Source organism: Anguilla anguilla, chromosome 4 (genome assembly GCF_013347855.1).
Source record: "Anguilla anguilla isolate fAngAng1 chromosome 4, fAngAng1.pri, whole genome shotgun sequence".
Lineage (NCBI taxonomy): Eukaryota > Metazoa > Chordata > Actinopteri > Anguilliformes > Anguillidae > Anguilla > Anguilla anguilla.
Window position 1 is genome coordinate 36,646,729 of NC_049204.1, and position 25,493 is coordinate 36,672,221.

The following is a 25,493-nucleotide window of genomic DNA, read 5'->3' on the forward strand; positions in this document are numbered from 1 at the left end:
TATTTAGTCATGCAACTGTTTCTCCAGCTTCTCCATCCTGTTCTGTCCTGTCTCCACTGCCAGGCTGTGCCCATTGAATATCTATTCTGTTAGTTTTATATATTTCACTGAATTTTGGACATGTAGTCATTATTTAGAGAAAAATCCTTTAAACAGACTTTAAGACAAAAAAGGAAACATTTCAGTCTCCAAGGATATTAAACCAACCAAGAACTAGTGACCAACAGTGCATGAAAATCCACCTTGTACTCAGCAAAAATATGTACAAGGCATTTTTTCAACAGAAAGTATTTGGTAGAGTCCTTTTTGTTCCAGTGGTGTCACTTTCCTGAATTTCCAAACTCAAAAATGTCTGTTCCTCCTTACTCTGGCTCATTGTATAGGTTAATATGGGTGATATCATCTGCTAACTGAGCAACTGATGCATATTAATAGCTGTGCTAACTTTCCTTCAGAGATGACCAGGAAACGTCTGCATCACTTCCTTAAGTATCACAAGTAAAATAGGCTAACAATTTCCGTGTAGAGAACACATGAGTGATTTCATACATAGAGCTGTCATAGGCTACTTCCTCTTTCCATTTAAGCTATAAAAACTGCCTTGTGGACACCTTAGTTCATTCACAAAGCAAGCAGCTAAGGGAACTAAATCTCTTCACAGCTGGAAAAAAGCAACTTCCTCAGACTGCAATGCACCTCAACCAATCAACAGCTCTGTTGTGTGCAGCGATGCTGCTGTGCACCCTTGTGTCCTGCGGTGAGTGCCCTCTTGGTATCATCCATGTTTTTTTCTGTTTATTTATTTGTTTGCTCTGTATTCTCAATTACCAACCAAAACATACTAACTCCATATACAGTACCCTTCATAACTCACCCACCCCTGCAGCGTATGTAAATTACCACTATTTTCGCACAAGCAAAAAATGAACATTTTTCTTGTATTAGGTTCAGAGTCTCAAATGTAGTTAGCACTACAAAGGGGGTATCAGTGAAAGTTTTAGATAATAAAACCATTGATTTTAAATTCTGAAGAACTGAAAAAATACAGATCAAATAGTGGATTGCAACAAATGCTTTGAAGGTGTCCATATTCTGCTGGTGGGTCTGAATTCAATGTTGTGTGTTTTGCTGTTTCCTTGTTCTTATGTTCAGATTCAATGAAGTTGACTTCATGCTGTACAAAAACCAGCTCTTATCCCATTACAACTCCCGTCACAAGCTGTAGGTTCCAGAGAGCATCCCACCACTGCGTCAATGCTGTTGTGTAAGGGCAACATTCTCTCTCTCTCTCTCTCTCAGGTCCATTCATTACTGAACATAGTAAACTTTTAACACTGAAATTCACCGCCGGTAAGTTCATTGCACTCTCTCCCCTCTCTCCCCATAGATTCACCAGTGAAGGCACACATTTCTGCAGCTATCCCAGAGCTCCATGGGTTGCAGCCAAGGTCAAAGAGCTCCGCAGGGTCAGTACAGCTCCTGCCTATTTTTCATTCAATTACGAATGCCTAGCAGACATTCATCGAGAGTGACTTACAAAATGAAATACATACTGCAACTTCATCCAGATAAGTTAAAAAGATCAGTACAGCAGTAAAATATAATTTTCTTTATCTACTGTATAGAAGAAACAGCCATCTACTGAGACAGCCACTTGTCCCCCTGTCAGTGTGCCCCTCCTAATTTGTTTCTGGTGATATGACTGGATTTATAATTTCTTTACTTTTTTTTTTCTTTTACCTTCATCTGTTCAACAGGATGGTATTGCATGCACATTTTAAACAGCAGAACAGGAGTAAACATGTGACAGTGAATGGACGCTGCCCAAACACTGCAAGCCACTGTGTGTGACCTCTACCATTTCTCATCACCCCCTTCTCCTATTTATCAACATCCTACCCATATTTATATCGCTTGACTGAACAGAAAAAATGTAATCTGTCATATTTATTTTTATATGTTATTGACTATATGTTTATTTTTTTAAATGTAAACATTGTTTAATTAAATGCATGCTGGAAATAAACATTTGTGTGTTATTATTCTCTTCTCTATTTAAATATAAATACAGTGAGGACTAAAATTCTGCCAAAAGACACTACCAACAAAAACGGATTGTTTCATTATTTATTAAGGGCTAATACAATTATAATTCGCTGTTCATGCTTCTTATTAAATCGTACAATATTTTAATAAATGAAAACTTGTGTCAGCATTTATAATGTAAGGGCACTAGCAAGATTAATGGGTCGAATGGCAGATTCATTCAATTAGTAGATGGTTTTAGTTGTCCACAACCAAGATATCAGCATATTGAGCTTTAGGAACTCACATTTTTTTAAAGGTGCAATATCTAAGTTTGGAGAAACTAGCAAGAGAGCTAGAATTTCAAATCTACCCACCCCATCCCCTCCGCTCTCGCTCCAAAGCCCCTCCCTCCAAACGCATGCACACATGCTGTCTTACATCTGAGTACTGGAGAGACAGCCATGAGTCCCATGACCCGTTGTATCATAATCAAAATCGATATGGCCAATTTCATATAAATCGGTGTTTATGTCATCTTATTTTAGCAGAACAATATCTTGGCTGTCATAATCTGTATGCCTTAATGCCAAATTCAGAGTAAATATGTAGTTCTGAAGCTTTTAAATGTAAGATTGCAGCACCAGAGTTTTGCATCGTTTGGAAGCTAACTTCTTAGCCAGCTTATCACCAGTCACACAGTCTCCTCAGCTGCTTCCACGGCTGCTAGCTAATGGGCTTCATCAGAATTTATTTGAAAAATGTCTTGGTATTCATGACCTGCATGTCTTCGTATCAAATTCAGTGTAATTATAGTTTTAGATGACAAGCTAGCACTGGAGTTTCATTAGACTACTGAGATGAATAGCAACTGCTGTTTTGCACTAATCACACGTAGCGACTACTTTATATATATATATATATATATATTCAGGGTTTCCCCCAGAAAAGTTGTTAGGTCCGGTGGCAAGTATCTTTTGACGGGGGCTGATGGCCCGGCGCCAAGTGTCTTTTTCGACGGGGGCTCGGTGCGGGCCAGCGACAGACTGATGGCAGCATTAAGGTAGGGCCCTATAGTTTCTGTGATAACAGAATCACAGATGGAATCGCAGAATTGAGAATTTAAAAAAGCTATAACACAGATTCCATAGGGCCCTTCATTAAGTCAATGCGAAAAGCTGACTGGAGATTTGAAAATATGACTACGTAATGTGAATGTTGTTATAAATAAGTCATTTATTCAACACACATTTTTTAAAAAAAAGTAAGTTAGCTAAATGACCACGTTGTCATAAAATTTTTCCCGACCGTGAAAACTGCCTGACTTTACATTTTGGAAAGATGTGGCTCCTGGGTAAATCTATTGTTGTTTCCGCCGCAGCACTTTCAACACAAGCAATAGCCTATCGAAAAAATCCTGAAATTTCTTCTTACCGTGAACAGACCTGCAAACTCATCAGGGGTGAAAAGGGTGACAAAGATGCAAACCCCCTAGTGGGGTCTGGGGGCATGCTCCCCCACGATGAAATTTTTTTAAAATATCAGCTTTAAAATGTGGATTTACAGTAGATTTTACTATGAGGATATAGGGAAAAACTCACCCTACAATTAATGTAATCTTACTGCTAATGTCATCAGTTCTGGGCACTTAAAATTTCTTTTTTTTTTGAAGTCAAGAGAGTGCAGAGCCGGGTCCAAAATTGTACTGCATCCACTATACAATAAAGTTGATCAAACAAAACAAAAACACAATATGCACAACAACTGACAAATCAAATGGAAAACACAGCTTATGTTATATTTTGGTAAAGAGAGAGAGTTTTTATAGTGGCAATATGGTGTGGCCAGGTGTGTTCTATTACACACATTATTTAACTGACTAGTACTGATAGTTTAACTTAAGGCACAGTGGTGGCTGCTGAGCTGAAAATCGAGGCGGCAGAAAACTTCCCCTGATTATTAGTCTTGACTTTCAATCATTTTCCTTGATTAACAAGTCTGCCCACGATCTGAATAATTCAATTGTAGATAAACACAGTTTCCTTCGTCACGCCATGCTGTGAATATCAAATAAATTCAATATAAATTATAAACTCAAAAACGCAATCTAACCTGTGCTCGTTCAAATGACAAAATCTTGCCATGAACATTTTCGGAGTGTGTACGTGTATCCAGTTTTTAATATACTAATGTCGATTGAACTGTGCACAATTTTGTGACAAAAATAGAATGTTTTTCTCGTCTAAACTAATTGAGGAGAACTGTTTCTATCACATTTAGTAATATCATTTCTAATCAAGTACAATAATTAAAAACAAGTTGACACCAATAATAACGTTAATCAGTTTAAGGGATTTTCTGCCTGCTCATTTTTCAGCTCAGCACCCGTCACTAGGGCACCCAGTGGTTTTCTTTCACTTTAAAAACAAGACCAGGTCGAAACTTATATGTATATGGTTTTGAGGACTGCCCCGCTATTGCGGTCCAGCCAAAAAAAACCAGCACTTTGCTGTAAGCGGTGCGTACAGACAATTTGACAATTAGGACGTTAGCTCTTCTCCATTGCTCTTAATGGTCTACAAGAAAATACAAATAATTTGAAATCCACGCCTGCAAATCCATTATTAAAATACTTGGTAGATTTGTTAATCACCGCTGATGGCGTTAATTTCTACTTGTTTAACGTGACTTTCAAAAGGTTAGCTAGCGTTGTCGTAAAATTTAGTGTTAACACATTAAGCTACTACAGTTGTGGGTCAGGCACTCGGTAAGAAGAAATTTTACGATAGCGCTTCCAATATTGCTTGTGTCGAAAGTGCTGCGACGGAAACAGCGAAACGTTGTCGTGCACATCAGTGTCATCAAGCTAACGTTATTAATAAACAAGTGAAGTCGTTATTTCGATGGCGATTAATAAGTCATGTATCAAACGTTACCTACACACTGCTTAAGTGAATATAAAAAGAATGTATGCCTACTTACCAACGAGATAAAGTGCTAACACGGAAGTTTGTAACAAGGTTAGTTAGCTTACTAAATAAGAAATGGTGGCTTGCTAGGTAACGTTAGCTTGTGATAGTTGGAAGCTTCAAGTGTTGAACATCACTCTATGCACAATGAGGGTAAAGAACACTGATCTCACACCTGCTGTTTTTCTATAGTGCGTTCACGTTTTAATAAATAGATGTCGCTGGTGAGCTTTCCAACCGAGCCGCCCCACTGTAACGGTAGTTTAAAAAACATCTTTAAAATACTTTTTTTTTTTTTTTTAATACCCCGATGCTTAGGCCCGGCCCATGTCAACTTAGGCACCGGAGGGTCACCGGACTTGTAATACACTGGCGGAAACTGTGATATATATATATATATATCCTTACATTTATATAGCACCTTTCCGAATACTCAACATGCTTTACAGTGAGGGGGAACTCACCTCACCCACCATATGTGCAGCACCCACCTCAGTGGTGCACGGCAGCCATTTTGTTCCAGAAAGCTCACCACACATTAGCGAAGGTGGAGAGGGAGAGAACATATTTTTTTTAGCCAATTAAATCTGGGGATGATTTTGGTGGCAGTTTGCAAGAGCCAGATCTGGGATTTAGCCACGTCTAATGTCTTAAACCCTATTCACACGGGACTAGTATTACCTGGGGATCTCATGTGATTTAGAAATTACCCCCCCCGCCCAGATTGTATCCAATCTGACGTTGGATACAACAACGTCGCTGTCATATTGGACCATACATGATTAGCCTGAAAACAAATAGAAGTAAACGGGAGAGCTGCGGTTTTTCACACTATAACGTTTACAATTGATCCGACGGATTTCAATGAGTTGTTTTTATATTCAAGGGTTTATGATCTACGTGGAGTACAAAAAAAGTTTTATCTCCAGTTACTTTGAATCTCGATAGTTAGGCTATAATCGTTGCTAGAAGTTCAAGAGCGGAGTGTGTAGGTAGGTAGGTAACAAGCAAAGCTAGCCTTACAATCAAGGTTATTTGATGCTTACAATCCTACTCAAGTTAGCTAGCAATGCATTTATTACTTTCTAGCCACCTTGCCAGGTTAAAATTAACTGTGGCAATGAATTATTTTCCACCACGTAAGTAATTCAGTTCATGTAAACCTAACGTTGATGCATACTCCTCTCTTGAGCATCTAGCAGCGATTACAGCCTAACTATCGAGATTCTAAGTAACTGGAGATAAAACTTTTTTTTTGTACTCCACGTAGATTATAAACCCTTGAATATAAAAACGACTCATTGAAATCGGTTGAGAAATGTAAACATTATAGTGCTTTTTATCCAGAAAAACCGCAGCTCCCCCGTTTACTTGTAGGCTATTTGTTTTCAGGCCAGTCTTGCCTGGTCCAATGTGGCGGCGACGTTGACGTACGATCCAAAGGCCAATGCGGCGTCTATGTATATATGTCTATGAATTTACTGACATTATCCCCCCGGATATGATTGAAAATGTCAAGGCTCTGCTCTGCATAACAGTAAAATACGACAACGAGATGCCGATTCGCACGGGACTAATATTATCACATGACCCCGAAATATGGTAGGTAATTTGCGGTGGAATTTTTACTTTACACATTACGGACATGGCAGATTCGCACGGGATTAAGATCACAGATGGCCTCCGCAATTATTACAAATTACTTGAGGTCCCCAGGTAATACTAGTCCCGTCCGAATAGGGCATTAGCTTTAATGATCTGTATGTCAATGTCAAATTCAGTGTGAAACAAAGTTTTTAAGCGTAAGATAACAAGGTAGTATCTTAGTTCTGCATGGTTTTGGATGTCTGCTTTTAACAGTATCTCTGCAATAATTGTAGTCTAGCTAGTGCTGCTCTGTTCTAATCTGTGTGCCCCCTGCCCTGCCTGCTCTCGGTGCTCTGGCACTGCTGGCAGCATTGTGAACGTGCAGCAACATGATTGACAGGCAGGCATAGCAGAGAGCTCTTTCAGATTCAGGAGCAGTGAAATTTGGAGTGGCTGATTTCAGAGCCTGTGGCAGTGAGAGTGACCTGATTTTTTTTTTTTTTTTACATTTTAATGTAAACATCTGTCAGGATGTGAAGGAAATATGAAAAATATGTTCTATAACAAACTTACTGTACAAACATACTGCACCGTTAATAATTGAATGGAACAAAGAATGTGACAATGAACAGAGAAATGCTTAACATATTGTGGGAAAGACATGAACAACAAACAGAAACTGTGGTTAGAAGCACGCACTCCTGGATCATGACGTCCAAGCTTTCATTTGAGGAGTCAGACTGAACAGGAGTAAGACTGAGCCACACAAAAACAATTGACTGCAAATTTCAATCTGCTAGCAGGTTCACAACAAGATCAGTATATGGAGAACTCTACAGAGCAGGATGCCATGGTCAGGTTGCAGTGCAAAAGCCACTGCAGTGTACTTGGTAATGCATTTTAGCAAGTACAGTGGTACAGTATTCAGAGTGATCACCTTCATCTCATATTGAAGCATATTCTTCTTTTTGGAAGGTTTGTTTTCAGAATGATAATGCCCCTATCCAGAGGGCTGGTGGTACTGGGGGCCCAGCATCCTATTAAGTGACTTACTATTTTTTCCACCTTTTTAGCCACTATTTTGGCTGAGTCATAGTCATTTGGCCATCTGTCCAAACCAGAAGTCAGTAAATGGATTAAAGGAACCTTATTTTAATATTTAATTGTATAGCCCTTATTTGTGGTAAACAATGCCAAAGTCAAAGGTCAAGTTTGGGCGATGACGCAAAAGGCAAAAACAAAGGAGTTTAGTTGACCATTTTATGTTATGTTTTTAACAGAGGCAGGAGAACATTCCCTGAACATGTTGGTCATCTCTTTCTTAACTTTCCAGTTTTGTCAAAGCCACAGTATACCATAGAATTTAGTCACTTTTTGTAGCACATGGAAAGTTCAAAAGGTCACATGACTGCCTACCAATTACTCACATTTATTGATTGACTAGATTTTTTTAAGAATCTAGGGTGTTCTGAGAACCACCAAACACAGCTTTTGTTATTTAGCATTCTATTTCTATTTCGATCTATTTCTAGCATTACTATTTCTCAAATTTTCATAACAGCATTTCAGCAGGCTGCCAATTTTATATGCTTTTATTTTTTGTCTGCAAATGATAACATTAAAGGTATACCATGTAGGATTTTGTGGCCCTTGTAGACTCTGCGTTTGTAAACCCTACTCACACCTCCTTAGTCCTCAATACCACCCACACCTCCGTTGAGGACACACACTTGAGCACTACAAGCAAAATGTCAAGCAAAGAGGTAAGATGGTCAGAGACACAGCCGGCGGTCTTGCCCACCCAATCAAAAGTTAAGAAAAATAAATAAAAATGTTTTAGTTAGTTTCTCTGATGAAGTGTACTGCCGGTTGATTTAATTAGCGGTATTAATGTGACGAGAAGCGCTTTGTCATTTGAATGCATAACACACAATTCCTTGCGCCCACACCCGCCAGCTAGATAGCATGCATGCTGTATTGAATTTACTTCCACTGATTTAAATTAATGCAGGTGAATTAGGCTACAGAGCTAGCTAAGTTGCAACTATAAACATTAACAGACGTTCTCTTGGGGGGGGAAGACATCTTGATAGAAGAACAGAATTTGATGCAAAAGCTACCCAACCTTGTGCATCTAGCTGCATATGCTAAGTAGCTAAAACATTACTCACAGGTGCAACAGAAAACAGGCCAACTCAGCATCGCTTTTCCTCCCCTTGGATAACTTCAGCTAACACCACCAAAGAGAATTCCAAGGTTCCAAGGTTGACTCTAGTTGTTGAAGGAGCCCTGTCGGCTTGTCTTCTTGCTTTGCTGTATCTAGGCTTCTTAGCATCTGCCATTGCAGCAGCTAACAAGCAATAAGCACTTCTGGAATCTGATCCCAAACAACAGGTTCAGAGCACCATGCCCAGAAATGTCCCGAACACCTTTTGGAATAACAAATACAGGTAAATGGTGCACAAATTTGGCTATAGTGCACAAAGACTGAGATTTCCAATGCATCATAGATATGCCTTAGCATAATTATTTTATATTTTCAAATAACCCTATGAGTTTCCCCTTTATTTTTTTAGAGCAAGGATATCTTACTGCAAAATCTTCATTATTACTTGTAAAAAAGTTCCAAAAGTGAGAGTAGTTTCTTAAGAATGATGATTATGCTGTATTGTGATCCTTATTTTATAGTTTATATAATTTCTCTTAAAATGACACGCAAGGTTTTTCAAATTTAGTGTTCTCTAGAGTTTGCACAGTGCCAGCCCCAGGAAAGTGGGGTGGTAATGCATAACTTGATTATCAGACTGCCTGAGGCCCTTTGAATTGGCTTGCAAACTCCTTCACTCATTTCTCGGACGGCATTTATTAGAAATTCACCTTGCCCTGGGAACCAGGTGTAAATAATTTTCATAATGAAATGAAATCTACAACCTGCAGGGCACTGAGGCAGCTGTCCCCTGATGTAGGAGTACATTACATCAAATTACACTGTGATTATTTATCGGATGCTCTTATCCAAGGTGACGTACAAAAGTGGAGAACATCACTGTAAGGGTCAGTATAGAGGAGAGTGGTGAGTGACACCATCAAGGTCATGGTTTCCTGGGGAAGTCGCCCAGTGACTGATGTGATGTGTAGGAGGAAACGTCTATTGGGAAACACATCTGAGGACACCCATGAGAAATTGCATTGGACCTGGGGGATTGGTGGTGCATGCTTGGTAAGTGAGTGCAATGTCTGTCCATTCCAAAAATAGTGCTAAATCAATAACAAAATACTGTTTTTTTTATTATTGGGATTGCAGCAGCCATCTTCTATTGGGATTGCAGTATCCATCTTCTTGAACAAATTTTAATGTATACTTCCTCCAACCAACCCAAATCTGACAGCCACGTCAAACCATATGCGAGTTCTGTGTTGGTGTGTGTGAATTGTATTCTAATTTCCAATGAAGGATGAACAAAATGAAACTCCATAATTCCAAGAAGACTCATTTCTCCATCTCATATGAATGTTCCCTTTGTTTTTCTGTAATATTCATTTTTACTTGTAAAATGTAATTTAATCATGTATGTGCAATATCTATTGCTCAAAATGTTTACATGAACCCCATGTTATTTATATGTAATTTAATATTAGCATATGTTATTTATTCTTCTTCAGTTTATCTGGAATTTGTCTTTTGTAATTCAGTCTTTTCTGTTCTATCCTGAGGAATATTTTCCTCCAAGTGTACAGAATTACATAATAGTTGCTGTATATATACTGTACTGAAAGCTAGAGAGAGAGGCAGAAAAATGGGCACACATCAAGAGAAATGGAACACACTCAGTCGTGTCTGGACCAAAAAGGAACGAAAACTCCCATTTTAAGTTTAACTGCCGGTCTAACAGAAGCAGTTTCACAATGAATAGCGATTTCAGTGATGAAAACTACTGTACAGCAAAATAAAACCACCTGATTCAGAAGTACAGGAAGACCTGTCTGGGCTGGGACAGTCAGAGAAAACTGGGCACAGTTCCCCTTTCCAGTGGTTACACCAGTTAGCATAGCTAATGTAGGCATCCCTGTGTGGGGTCAAGTTTGTCATTTTTTCTGTACGTTGAATCTGTCGGCAACTTACAGAAATAATTCTGATTATGCATCATTCTGAAGGATGTAGAAGGTGTGAACTCCCCCAAAACCACTTAACATTTACCCTAAACATATTTTTCTCAGAATGCAAATCCAGTGGGTTGCAAGCCCAGCCCACAAAAATATGCTTACAGACAGTTTGCTGCTGCCTCACTTCCAGTTAAAATCTTTGCATCACTCAACCATTTGAGACTCAGGCTTTTGATTTGGTCCTCATAGAAAGGTGTCACAAGCTGCAGGACTATGCACACACCAGCACAGAATTGGTCAAACAGTGTCATATCCACTCTAGTGAGAATCAGTGGGTCTCTGGTCTTAATTTCACCTCAGGTTCTAATTGTCTAATTGCAGCCTCTTGTTGGAGTGGAAGCCTCAGTCTGCTGCCCTAGCTCTCAGCTCTAAAAGCACGGCGATCGAGCACACGCCACCGCAGACTTAATTCTATTTCCACTTTTCTTAATTTCAGAGCACACTAGCAAATCAGTTTATTTCAACAGTGAATTTGTTTCAGTCGGCAGTGTTTGAACAGTCATCCCTACATTATATTCAGCCTGGTCAGTGGGTTGCTGTCAGAATGGTTTGAGAATGAAAAGGGAAGTTCTGTGGCTGTGAACTCATATTTTCCACCCCTTATTTTTGGTTCATAACGGAAAACAGGACAACATCAAGCAGGCCATTTTACTAAACAGATAAAACAGTATCTTTGTACACAAATTGTAGTGTACCCTTGGGTTACAGAAGTGAGTAGCGTAAATGCTACCACCACCTTTGATAAACCAGAGATGTCCAGTGTGGGGAAGAACAATCATAAATATATAAAAATATTTTTACATTTTTAATATATGAAAATAGGAATCAATACACATATAGCAGGGCTTCTACAAAATATCCACTGGGGGATTCAAAAAGGCACTTCAAAATTGTGAATAAGCAGTGATATGAAGTATTGATATCAAAATGAGGCCAAGTTACAAGTTATTTTAGCTCACAAATTAAACCACATTCTTTTCAGATGGTAAGATCACAAAACCAGGCCAAGTTACTGTACATGAAATAATTTAAGAAACATTGGGTAGCACTAGCATTGCTTTGCAATTGAGCTTTTAAAATTTGTTTATTTGTTTGACAAATTTTAAACCCTGAAACGCCAAACTCTCAGTGCTGTATAGGTATGGAGCGTGCCTGCCCAGGCATAACTTGGCAGATGGCATACCTGCCATCCCAATAAATGAAGGAAATTAAAAGAATCTTTTTACATGAAGCACTGATGTTTGACATGGAATACAGTGATAAATTTTATTTATGGACAAGGAGTTTATGGTGACCTCTGTCTCATCTGGGTTTGGGTTACACAGATTTTTAAATAATGAAATCCTGGAAACCCCCATTGCTAATCTACTCCTCCCCAATCTATATGTGTTCCCAACCACCCAGTCCCAACCATACCCTAGTCACCCATTTTTGCTGTCGTTGTGCAATGTGACTGGTTTCCGATTAAACTGAGTTCCTTCCTCTTTTCATAAGCACAGCACATGGCATGACCACAAACGGCTGGAAACTCCTCTTGTGTATAGTCACAATGGCCTGGACTCAATTAATGTCCGGTCCTTAACTCTTGCTTTCAATGAAGTTCCAGAGAATGGATTTTCAGACACAGCTGACTCAGTTCAGGCCCATGTCACATGTTTAGCTCAAGTTATTTCATGTGCTTAATGAATTTTAAGAATACATACTCCTTACGTGGTTTGAATGTAGCTTTCTCTATATTACAATATAGGCGAACTATTTTCTTTAATAGTTAATTTGTAAACCTAGACGTCTGTTGCTGTGTATGTTTGTTACTTATAGTGTGAAGTTGTGTATTGCTTTGTTTATTGTACTTGTAAATCACAACTTGTGTCATTAAATAAGGATTGTGTTTTCATAAACGTCATAAAATATAAACGCCAGCCTTGTTGTTGACACCTTAAACATGCTTTTTTGGCTACCAGAACAAGCTTTTAATTATAAGCATTCCATACAATGAGCAAAGTTCTTGATTATTAAGAATAACCTCATTACGCTGGCCCAGTCAGGAAAGGTGACACCCCAAGGTGACAGCTATGTCTCTCTGGAGAAAGTCACTGCATTAGATTATTGACTGGATGATCAGATCACAGCATTGACCAAAACAGTATCTTAGCTTAAAAAAGCTAATGCACAGACCAACTGGACTGGTTTCTCCTTTTAACAATATGAAATGACCACACATCCTAACAGTTAATTTCCTCTAAATCCCAACTTGTTGACTTCGCAGAAAAGACGGTGATTCATTCACAAAAAGGGAAAGACGGAAATGGATCATTTACATCTCCAGTTAGTTCTGTATTTTGTGCTATAAAGGTTGTCTGACCACTCACAGTAGTACTTACTGTAGTCGACAGCCAGACACAAATCCCCAAAAATCAAGGAAAGATTCTACCGGGCAACATGCAGAACCACCAGAAACTAAGCGGAATTGCAATAATTGGAGTCATTGCAACGTTTATTGTGGCCGGGACAGGTACAGTAAATGAGAATTGCAATGGAATTTTAATTCAACATTATCAGTGCATTTTTCTCCCAAAACTACAGCTTGCCTACTTGACTTTGTTAAATTTTTTGGTTTCACAAACAATCTGTAACAATCTGTTTCAATGACTATGCTGTTTATCTTTATATAACTATATTCAATTGCAGTTTGAATAAGATAACAAACTTGGATATCCATACATCCATGAATGTGCTGACCATTTATATATGTGATATGGTCTATATATGATATGATATGTGACAGTGCATTTCATGGTTTGAGTTTAAGCTGTGATCGAAGCGTGATACTTTCCTTTCAGATTGTTATAGGTAATTTTATGCCACAGCTGTAACACATGAAATGGCTGAGGGGTAAAAACTAATATTTTTTTCACGGAATATACTCTTTGTACCAATGTATACTCTTGATATACAGTAGTCTTATGGATTTCACCCTCTGCAGATGCACAGAAGTTTCAGACCTGCTGCACGGAGGTATCTAGGATGGAGATCAGTGGCTCCATCACTGGCTACAGAATACAGAAATGGGACCCCCCGTGTGTCAGAGCTGTCATGTAAGAACTGTACAATTTCACTTGTCGCTCAGTGGCAGCAGCTGTGGTTTAGCGATTATGAAAGTGGGATTATAACAAATATGGGGGGGGGGGCTGGGTTGGGGGCATTAAATCATTAAATTGAGGAAATTCAGGTTCACTATGCAAGGTGCATGGCTACAATTGCTTATGAATCCTGGTGTAGAAACAGAAATTATATGCATGTTCTGCTTTTATTAGATCTTGTACTTTCGTCTCTCTGGAGCCTGCTAAGTAAACAGAAAATATAACACATTTTCACAATCAAGGCAAAATTTTCCAACAAATAAAATTCCCTCAAAGTTTTTTTCAAATACATTTTTTTATGCCATATTTAGTTTTATATACAGTGGATACTGTTGCTGAAAATATCAACTTGTAAGTCTTCCCTTTGTATTGACAGCTTTGAAACAGAGAGAGGTGAGGTCTGCATCCATGTGAAACAAGCCTGGGTTCTTCGGAAGATTCGCCAATTTGAGTAAGTCACTGAAACTGTATGAAAACAGCTCCACAGTTTCCAGTGTCACTGGTGTTAGTTGAGTCCAAAAGAAGAATATGTGCAGCCCATCTCCATGTTTAGTTAGGTTGTGCCTTCAAGCTGATGAAAATGATAGTAGACTAACAGAGAACAAGAAAAAATAGGTCAACCTTGGAAACCTGGTGATAGAGCATATTATGCTCACTCACAATTATGATCTCTCTCTCTCTTTCTCTCTCTCTCAGGAGATCCCGCAGAAACCAGATATCCCCAACATCATCTGTTCCACAGTACTCCACAGGAACTACTGTCTCAACCAGAGAGCAAAAAGCACCTAGCAAATCATTCGCTGGCACAATAAATATACTGAAAGGCCAAACTGCTGAAGCAACAAGCCCAACCAATGAATGGACACGCTCCAGCCAAGTTGCTGAAGTAACAAGCCTAACCAATGAACGGACACCCTCCAGCCAAACTGCGGAAGTAACTAGCCCAACCAATGAACAGACACCCTCCAGCCAAACTGCTGAAGTAACAAGCCCAACCAATGAATGGACACGCTCCAGCCAAACTGCTGAAGTAACAAGCCCAACCAATGAACGGACACCCTCCAGCCAAACTGCTGAAGTAACAAGCCCAACCAATGAACTCACACGCTCCAGCCAAACAGATGATGTAACAAGCCCAACCAATAAATGGACGCGCTCCAGCCAAACTGCTGAAGTAACAAGCTCAACCAATGAACGGACACCCTCCAGCCAAACTGCTGAAGTACCAAGCCCAACCAATGAACTGACACGCTCTAGCCAAACAGCTGAAGTAACAAGACCAACCAATGAACTCACACGCGCCAGCCACATAATTGACTACTAATAATTCTATTTAGAAAGCAAACAACAGTAAGGGCTGACCTGAGTTCTATTGAGAATGCTTGGTGTAGAATCCTTATGGACAACTAGATTTTCAAATTTTTTCACTTCATTTAAATTGTTTAGTTATGATACTCAGGGGTACTTATGTTTTAGAATATTTATTGTAGGCTTATTCTATCGATTCTGAAGTGTATTTGTATTTAAAGGTGTTAAACTTATTTAAGACAAGTTTATTTAATTAATTTATTTAAAACGACAATTTGTTAACTGCTGTGTAAAAAACATGTTGTATTCACAGTTCATGCACATTATTAGACATTGCACCCAATTAGCAACCTTCAGAAGAACACATACTCACCCCAACTCTTCAAGTATTGCAGCTTGGCGTCACTATTCGACGCGTTGGATAGACTTAAGTGTCTTCGGTTGACGAGTTTGGTAGCCCATTGACTACTAGGCTACTGAAATGAACTATATCACCCAGTATGCAGTAGCCTAGGCTCATGTTGATGTTTTTAAAATAATTTTTCGTGTAGCCTATTAAAATAGCATCATTTGTGGTATATTTCGGTATATGATTTCAAGTAATTACATTTGAATAGGTCACAATAGTATTGATTATCTACAAATACGAGCTCTGGATGTGCGCTGAGGTTCAGGCTACTGTCTGTCCATAGCGTGAAAATCCACCGAAGTGGTAATTCGTCCGCTAAAGTGGTGATTCAATTTAATGGACTACCAAACTCGTCAAGTCAAGACGCTTACGCTTCATGCACATTATTAGACATTGCACTAGAGCCCGACCGATATATCGGCCATTATTTGACTTTTTTGACGACATCGGGATCGGCAGTTATGCCGCCGATGTGTCCCGATATTTTAATAAGTATAATAAACAAAAAAACGATGATTTATCTGTACTTGTCTGTTTGAACGTTGTAGTTGCTATTTACTAGAATTATCCAGTAGAGGGAGCTCTAATACAAGTGTGAACTGCAGCAGCTGACGCGCTACTTCTCTAATAAGACGTTTGTCACTCGTGCCTCATCCAATATTCTCCACTGCAAGACTTGTCTGCACAGATTTGATTGCCGCAATAAAGGTATGTATATTTAGTGAACGTTTTTAATTAAATGCGTTTATACGACCACTATGTTTATCAATCCTCATTATCAAGCGAGCGAACTAGCTAACATATTCGGTTCACTTTAGCAAGCTAGCTGGCTAGCAAGCCTTTACGAAGTGGCAGTGAGCACATAAGCAGCGTAGGATCTACATTTACAGAGGACATCGCTGTATTCTCAAATAAATAACCAGCCAAAATAAAATGGTGATTGAATGCATCACACATTTGTTTTTTTTAAATCTGAGATAATGATGTTAGCTACTATATGATGCTGTGTCAATAGCCAACGCGTTATTGCAAGCGAGTGTGTCATCTAGTCACGAGTCATCGTAGCAAGCTAACCAGACAGTAAAAACGCCGATAAAACACTTCTAACGTGGATCATTTTAAACCATGTTATCTAGCTTTGTCGTGATAAAATGAGAGAAGGATTGCTGTTGGAGAAGGCAATCAGCAAACAGTTAGCGCGGGTAACCTGCACGAAAGCGCATTGTAGTTTTTTTTTCAAGTATTTTCATCCAGTCAATTTAATTTCATCTAACGTTACACTTGATTCACTCATTAGCTCCGCTAGATAATGTCTTACTCTTTGAGATCATGTAGTAGAAATAAAATAAGAAAATATAATTCATTTAACTTACTGAGAATATATAATAAGAATATTATGCTTATAAGTTAAATGTTCTTAAATATAGAAACTTTAATACAATATAAGTTTTTCAAATTGATTTGAAGATGTTGCTCTTTTTGACAAAATATCGGTCAAAACATCGGTAATCGGTGGGCTAGGACTCTCCAAAATCGGGATCGGCATCGGACCCAAAAATCTGGCATCGGTTGGGCTCTACATTGCACCCAATTAGCAACCTTCAGAAACTAAATAAAAAATGGAATATTAAACATTTTACATGAGCATGCAAGAAAATGTTTAAATATATTTCATTATAATGGAATGATGTGGTCTGTCTTTCATACAGCCATTAACAACTAAATTATTAAACAGCTAATGCGTCCAATTAAGTTTGCTAGTAAACCAGCGTCTTCTGATCTAATGAGTGGAGCAGGGCTGGGTTTGGTTTAGTCCATTTATAAGAACCCTTCTAAAACAGTAGTCTTCAACAGATGGTTTGATCAAGCACCTAGCAACATTACAGAAGCCTGTACATACATATGCATCAGGTACAAAACTGAAAGCAAGTGTCGGAACTCTGTCACCTCACACAGCACAAGCTATTTGTTTAGTTTTATCCGTGCTCCATCTGCACTCCAGATTAGCACAGTAAACATATATGCCACTTTATAAAGACACATAGATAATTTTGTAACATTACATTCTGTGTGATACGGCATTAGGCATGAAATAGTTCATGTCGTTATCACTCACAGCAGGCCTTACTTGTGTTTCAAAAATAATGGCAAAGTAAAGTTTGTGTTGAGGTTAGATGTATCGACTGCTTGGTTTTGGTGAGGACTAGATGAGGGTTAATTATGTTCAAATATGTAAGCCATAGAATTGAAAGAGGGATTACTGTTTTTATCACATCACTGTATGGTGTAGGCTCAAAAATTAGAAAAAGTTATTATTTCAGACTATTTATGCTGTTATTATTTAAGTTATTTTTATGTTATTATTCAGACAGTTGCTCTGAAAAAATATTTCGCTAGATCTTTTTTATTACAAACTTTCAGTATCTCATTTTAGAATTTTTTAGAATTGTAATATATTCTCTTCCATGTTTGAAGCACAAAATGGCATCAATTCGCAAATTCACATGACCTGAAAAAAAGTTGTCAACTGTTGTCATTTAATATACGTGAGATCCCAGATGTTATCTCAGCAAAATCTAATGCTGAGGACAAGTAGTAGATGTTATTTCACTGGAAGAGGCACCCTTTGTTCGCAGTGGATCAATGCCACGGCACTGAATGATTTATCTTTGAACCAAGTCATCTGTTTTCAGGGCACCAGTCAACTCAGTGCAAGAGCTGCATTTCAAGGTTCACACATCTGAAACAAGAAAAAGATACAGAAACTGTCTGCTGTGGTGAAGAGGAAGGTGTGGGGTTTGTCTAGTGATTTTCAGCCACCCATGCTCAAAGCAGCATGATATTATTTATGAAGATGTGACACATTTGCATATTTTATTGGCTTTTGTTTTTACATCAGAATTAACATTTAAGTGCGGCAAGGGGGTTATTTTTTACAATGAATAGTACTTCTTTCTATAAAGAACAGAGAAGGCGGACAGGACATACTAATAAAAAAATAATGTAAAATAATATTTCTGACCGCCGTGTTGGTAAAGGAAATGAGAGTCAGTCTCTGTGGTGAAAAGCTGTTCAGGCTTCTCTCAGCATGGAACAGGATGCTAAATGTAGACCAGCACCAGTGTCAGTGTCTTATCTCAGGTGTCTTGCAGATTGTGTCCAGTATGTAACAGTACAAACTGTTGACCATTTTGAACAGCAAGAATTCAACAAAGTACCCATCTCCACAGCAGCCTGCCCAATTAAAAAAGACTCATTGTGCCACACATAACACCACTACTGCATGTAAGATGCATGTCAGTATGTGCAAGGATTTACACCCCTGAGCTAGACCACGATGCGCGTATGTGTGTGCGCGTGCACGTGTGTATGAGTGGCGGTAGTAAACTGAAACCTACATAAGACCATTGTGGAAGTATAATGCTTCTCCATCATCCTTTTAATGTTTTTAAATTTCTTCTTATTAAAGACTGTACTGATCAAGAATATATTTAAATGTATGTGATGTGATCAATGAAGAACAGCAGGTATTCTGTGTTATGTCTAAGAATTTGTAACTAAGGAAAGACAGTGGCCTCTTTGTACACTAATGCATACTGACTAGAGAATCTTTGAACCCCAGTTGCAGCAGGAAAAATAATGAACATTTACTTAGTGGAATTTTGTAACTTTTGTTGGGAAACAGTCTTGTGCAGAAGACCTTTGAGTTGCAAGAGAAGAGAAAGGATACTGACCTAGAAAGAACTGATTTGCTATATCTAGTAATTGTATAGATTATATTCTATTAAAATAAATTAATGCAAATCAAAGTAATAACAGCAACGGTAATGATATAAACAAAGTTTGTTAGAACATGGTGGTGTGTATATGAGTAAATATTTCATTTGGATTACAGCATGTATTGAATGCATTTAAAGTGCATGTACTTTGGAACTGGAATATTAAACAATTGTTAATTATGAGAACAAATACTTGTTATTCAAGTCATGCATATACATTCCTCTGTAAGTGTGTGTAGTGAAATATCTGTCATTGATTAAAATTGAAGATTATATAATAGTTATTGTTAAACTAACTGGTGAAAGATAAGTTAGACCTAAGCTGGGATTGGTTATTTTAAAGGGAAGATACATCATAGTAGGAGGAGATCTGGCTGTATAAAAAGGATGTAAAACATAATTCGAAGAAGCTCTCTGTGTGTCTTTATGGTACTGGAGACCTCCCGTAGGCCTACGTACATGAAAAGGATTATTGATTAAAAGAGAATAAAAAGATTATTAGAAGAAATCATAATTTCTAGTCTTTATTCTTACATCGCCGACTCCCACAGAACCTAAGAAGAGGTTCTCCTCCACACCATCCATTTGACTTGTAAACCTATGCAATTAATGGAAAAAAATGCTTTTTTGTGCAACCGATACTGCGGTCATCGATGTGCGATGCCTTATCACAGGCACATCAGAGGCAACTATATTTATCCATTGTAGGTTTTAGATGAATATGGGTGGAGGTGTTGGGGGGGCTGGGGCCAAAGGGAGGAGGCGTTATACGCAGTGTCATGGCACGGTGGGTGACGCATTTCCACCCTGATCATAAGCTCTTGGCAATTGAATGAGCGCATACGTATAGGCCTATATAAATCATCATAAACATTTGATCAAGAGCAACTCACTTTGTCTGCTCTTCCTGCCAGCTGAGATCAAAGAAAAAATGTCTGACTCCCGCAAGCTTGCCGTTTTGGCTGCCCTCTTCGTCATCTTTGGATGCCTGGCCTCAGCCAGCCGTGAGTATTCATATTTATTTCAATTGATTGAAGTACCACTCCTTCTATCACCTGAATCAAACATGCAGTTAAGTTTCAAATAATTTATTTAAATGCATTTAAAATGCATTATTCTTACAAGAATATATTTGATTTAGAGACATAAAACATCGATAGATCATTCTGTGCATATACAGAATATTATTCGTGATTTTTATTGTACTCGTTACGGGAGTGCTTTTATATCTAACTGTAAGGGCGATGGACCTGTAAATGCAAGACATGCTTTCTGTAGTCAGCCTGGAAGAGTGCGTCTTCCATATGTCCATTTAGTTCATACCTTGTTCAGCTTTACAGTACACAGACAAAGTGTTTAATTTAATTTCCCAAGCATCTTTCTGCGCATGCCGATCGTGGCTGTCGTGACGATCACCAGCTGGCTGACGTGTCATCTCATTCAACTCTTCTTTTAGAACAGAAATCCTACCGGGTTTTGGAAAGCCTTTCCTACAATGGAGGGAATTAATATTGATACTGAATTCACAGCACAAAGTGGGGGTCATATACAAGTCCCTCTCAAGTGTTTCATTTGAATTTCAGTCGTTTCATTTTCACAGACATTTGGAGAGGCAGGCCAACACTGTTGACTCACTGAAAAAGATTTAACAGGGTTCAGAGGGTATAAAATCCCACTGCACAATCAGTGCAGGTTCTTGTACCAAAGAACAGTTGTAGATAATGAGACCCAGAACAAGCTTACATTATTAAGCCAAAATAACTAAGAAAGACTTTTTTCCATGGATATTCATTCATGCTTTATATTAAATTGGCTATTAGGATTATATATATTATATATAATTATTACATAGGTTTTCATTAACTATGCACACTCACACCTAATGCTGGCTTCACCAAATAGTCAAGTTTTTTCTTCCTATCAGTGTGGGCATGTTTTGCCCTTGCCCTGTGGTTTTATGGCAAGATGGGTAGTGTGATGGGGGATGGGTGAGTGCCTTTTGCTACTTTTGTACTGATAAGGGAAATGTGTTCAGCTCAAAACATCTTTTGCCTATATGTTCATCCATCCTTCCAGTACCTTTTAAACAGGAAGGGCTTTTGGGGATTTGCAATAAGGCTTATTCCACTTGTGTGTGGCATTGCAGCATAGCTGACCAACTGTAAGTATCATGCCTAGCAATCATGTACAGCAGGACTATAAATAGTAAAACACAGGATTCCTTTTGAAAACAGATATTCTGCTTCTTATATCCCGGACAGTTTGAATGTGTTTGTGGAAATATGTGAGTGTACTGTGTGTGTGTGTGTACATGTGGAGGAGTGGCCTTTTAATCTGACATATCCAGGCAATACAATGTGCATCTTACTACACTGTTAAAATATCAAACCACAGACTGTAATGTTTAAACTCTTTAACCGGTTTCAGCCGCCCCATGGTTCTGTGTTGTTCAGATGGTTGTCAGAGCAAGCTAGTTTCTGGTACTGTATATAAAACAGAATCAGGGGACTGGCTTTCTGGACCCCTTGCTGGAATTTAAAAACTTTTCAATTCAAAGCCACTGATATTGACTCTCTGATCTGTTTTCAGCTCGTCGTCCGTCTAAGATCACCACCCGGTGCTGCACGTCAGTGGCGAAGAGCGAAATCCCCCATAAGATTATCAGCTACACACGCCAGAACGCCTTGGGTCCTTGCGTGGATGCCATCATGTGAGCTCTTATTATTTATTTGCTTCTTAATTGTCCTTATCCACAGTTATATTTTATATTTCATGCACCGCAAAAATGGCACACCCACGATCATGCTAAAAATGCATGACTGGGCCGGGTCTTGAGTGAGGCAGCAGTGTGGTACACTGCCTGGCCAAAAAAAAGTCGCCATTTGGATTTTTTGTTTGGACAGTGCCCACTGTACAAGCCTCTGGAGGCAGTGTTATGATATGGGCTCAGGAGTTCAAAACTTTTTATCTCAATCAGATCCGATCAGATTTTGAAATCCCATATTTTGTGATCCAAGTTCAGACAACTCAGCCACATTTTGTCCTGGTATTTCAAAGCAATTCAGGATAGGATCACCCTGATCCAGATTCAGACTTTTCAAGATTACCAGATTGTCTGATTATCAGGATCATTAATGTAGTATACAATTCATTTCAAAATACATTTCAATATAAAAAAGATGGTAGAGTTTGGGATTCAGTTATCCCATCAATGGATTTTTTCTTCCCTGACCCTGGGCATATTCCAGGACAACAATGCTAAGATTCATCGGGCTCAAATTGTGAAAGAGTGGTTCTGGGAGCATGAGGAATCATTTTCACATATGAATTGGCCAGAACAGAGTCCTGACTTTAACCCCATTGAAAGTCTTTGGGATGTGACTTTACGGAGTGGTTTGACTGTCCCGTCGTCAATACAAGATCTCGGCCAAAAGTTTATGCAATTCTGGATGGAAATAAATGTTGTGACGTTGCATAAGGTTGTCGAAACAATGCCACAACGAATGCGTGGTGCAATCAAAGCTAAAGGAGGTCCAACAAAATATTAGTGTGCATCTTTTTTTTTGGCCAGGCAGTGTATATTGGGTAAGGAGTTGGTTTTGTAACCTGTCACAGGTTCGATTCCCCGGTCAGTCACTGCCGTTGTACTCTTGAGCAAGGTACTTAACCTGCATTGCTTCAGCATACATTCTGCTGGATAAGAGTGTCTGCGAAATCCCTCTAATGTAATGTAATGTCTTCTTAAATCTATTTCATTGAAAGCAGGAATGATAGTTGTGAATAAAAAAAGTATAACATATTTTTTACATATTTATGCATTACGTATTCACTACTTATTCTTGCAAATTACTGAATTTCACCTTGTTTCTCATTAATTTGTTACTGGCTGCCCTGTACCGATTCACATATATAGTTCATTGTTAGTTATTGCACTGTGATGCATGTACAATTAATATACCATGATATTGTAAGTCCTTTTGACTTGTGCCAGGTAATTTAAATATGTATCATATTTTAATATTATAAGCTCCCAAACTTTGAGTTTGCCACTGCCAACCAATCCAATCCCTAACGTTTTTACCCTTCAGTCCTTGGGGAATATCTAGGAATATAAAGTCATGTCAATTAATAACGTTAATAATAATAATTTTTATAAAAAACCATGTCATAAAAACAGTGTCCTAAAATATTTGTGCCGCATGCTGGAAAAATGTGCAAACAATGACTATTACTAAACATGCATATATATTTAGAATTACTGTTGAATTTAGTTGTTTGACATCTGCTTTCACCTCTCCAGATTTCAGGCAAAGAACAAAAAAAAATTTTGCACTGACCCCAAGGCACGCTGGGTACAAAAGAAACTAGAAGGTACAATAATAATGCAGTATATTTTATAGACACCATTTAGCAAAATTGGAAGTTTGTGTTGGTTTGTATTTAATTATTTAATATAACCTTTCATACTTTAAAATGTACATGTACATACACACACACGCACGCACATATAGACCCACACCAGTACAACCATCGACACACACACACAAACATATACACACACACTTACACACACAGGCACGCACACACACAAACAAACACATTAATGAACAGACCACTACCTCTCTGCAGAAGCACATATTTTGTTTTGTTTGCTGGTTTGTTTTATCATCAAACTTCTCTGCTTTCCTTTACTTATAAATGTTAAATTGGGGCTGCCAGGAAGTTTTTATTGGTTTGTATTTAATTATTTAATATAACCTTTCATACTTTAAAATGTATATTCTGTTTCATCATTCGAAGATTCCTTGTTGTGACTGAGTAATTGATGCAGGAACAGTGTGAGAATTTTAGTGGACCTGGGAGATTGGGTGATGTGCCCTGTCAGCACGATGGGAATTATATGGTGATTTTGGTTCCTTTTTCTCAGAATTGCAGAAACAATCGTGAGGACAATGTGGAAATGGGCTTTGGAATGGATTCAAGGTTTTCTTCCAGGCAATTTCTTTTCCCTGATTATTACTGCATCTTACTTTAGCCCTGACTATTAGTTAAGTTTAAGAAAAAACTAAATTCTATATTTGTTTTTCTTAGATTATGCTGTACGCCAATATGTGCTTATACTGTACACTATACTGTATTTATTTACTGTATTTCTTTACTAGCATCTGTGAAGCAAAACCCAAGTTTTTAGTTTTTCAATCAACAAAATGTGCCTGTTGATTCAATTTTGATCCTAAGTACTTGTTCACATCCTTGGAACTAGCTTTATGTTGGGACTTTGCAAACATAACATTTAACCGGAGCAAGCTAAAGACTTAATAACAGCCCAACTGAAATCCTGTGCAGGCTTTGTGCGATTAACAGGCTTGCCAGGTTTTGTAAGCATCACCTCACTGAAGCTGATTTCTTTTTGCATATTTAAGCATCTTCCATGTGTGCGTTCAGCTGCATGTTCTTCACAAGTCATTTTTATTTACTCGTCAACATTTTTATCCTGAACATAGATAAATATAATTTCTCAATGCGCTGTTTGATCTGTTAGTATATCACTTTTGGTTTCAGCAACTGAAGCACTTTGTCTAGATCTTAAACTCCCAATATAAAGTTTCTTGTGGTACTTTAGGTCAGTAGTTCTGAACCTCAGTCCAGGGGTCCCCCTGTGTATGCTGGTTTTTGTTCTGACCATAGTTGAAATCCTAGAATTTTAACAAGCAGTTTATTTTTCTTAATTAGATGCTTTTCATTTTTGCAGGAATTGTGTATCCTCTTGAGCCACATTATATCATAAATAGCTGTGTATGCCATGTTGAATAAACCTCTCATTTTCAAATTGTGCTTGTTGTGTTATATTGCAAACAATTTGATAAAAAGGATAACAAAAAGGTAACAAAATTAGGTTGTTTAACACGTGTTTAAGTTCTTTCATAATTTCTTTAATACATTTTACCTTAAACTTTTTAGCACAAAGCATTGTTAACATTGATCATTTGAATTCATTATCTACCAAATGGTTTTGTTTTGTGGCCCTGGGTCCACACTTTGACTTATTATACCCTTCACAGCATACAAGCTACAGACATAAACCACATATTTGATCTATGCACGTTTTTTT

At 38.2% G+C, this 25,493-nt stretch overlaps 1 protein-coding gene and 1 long non-coding RNA gene across 2 annotated transcripts; both read left to right on the plus strand.

Moving 5' to 3' along the window:
• The first annotated feature begins 529 nt into the window (after positions 1-529).
• Positions 530-1,958, plus strand: LOC118225338. Its single transcript, XR_004764814.1, has 4 exons — positions 530-757; positions 1,153-1,264; positions 1,388-1,466; positions 1,758-1,958. It is a non-coding gene; the product is annotated as an uncharacterized LOC118225338 (long non-coding RNA).
• Positions 1,959-20,093: 18,135 nt separating this feature from the next.
• Positions 20,094-25,211, plus strand: LOC118225333 (eotaxin-like). The gene is made up of 5 exons (XM_035413539.1): positions 20,094-20,168; positions 20,296-20,385; positions 21,971-22,091; positions 23,682-23,752; positions 24,309-25,211. Exons 2-5 carry the CDS (start codon positions 20,313-20,315, stop codon positions 24,326-24,328), a joined length of 285 nt encoding a protein of 94 aa, XP_035269430.1. The 5' UTR covers positions 20,094-20,168; positions 20,296-20,312; the 3' UTR covers positions 24,329-25,211.
• Positions 25,212-25,493: the final 282 nt, after the last annotated feature.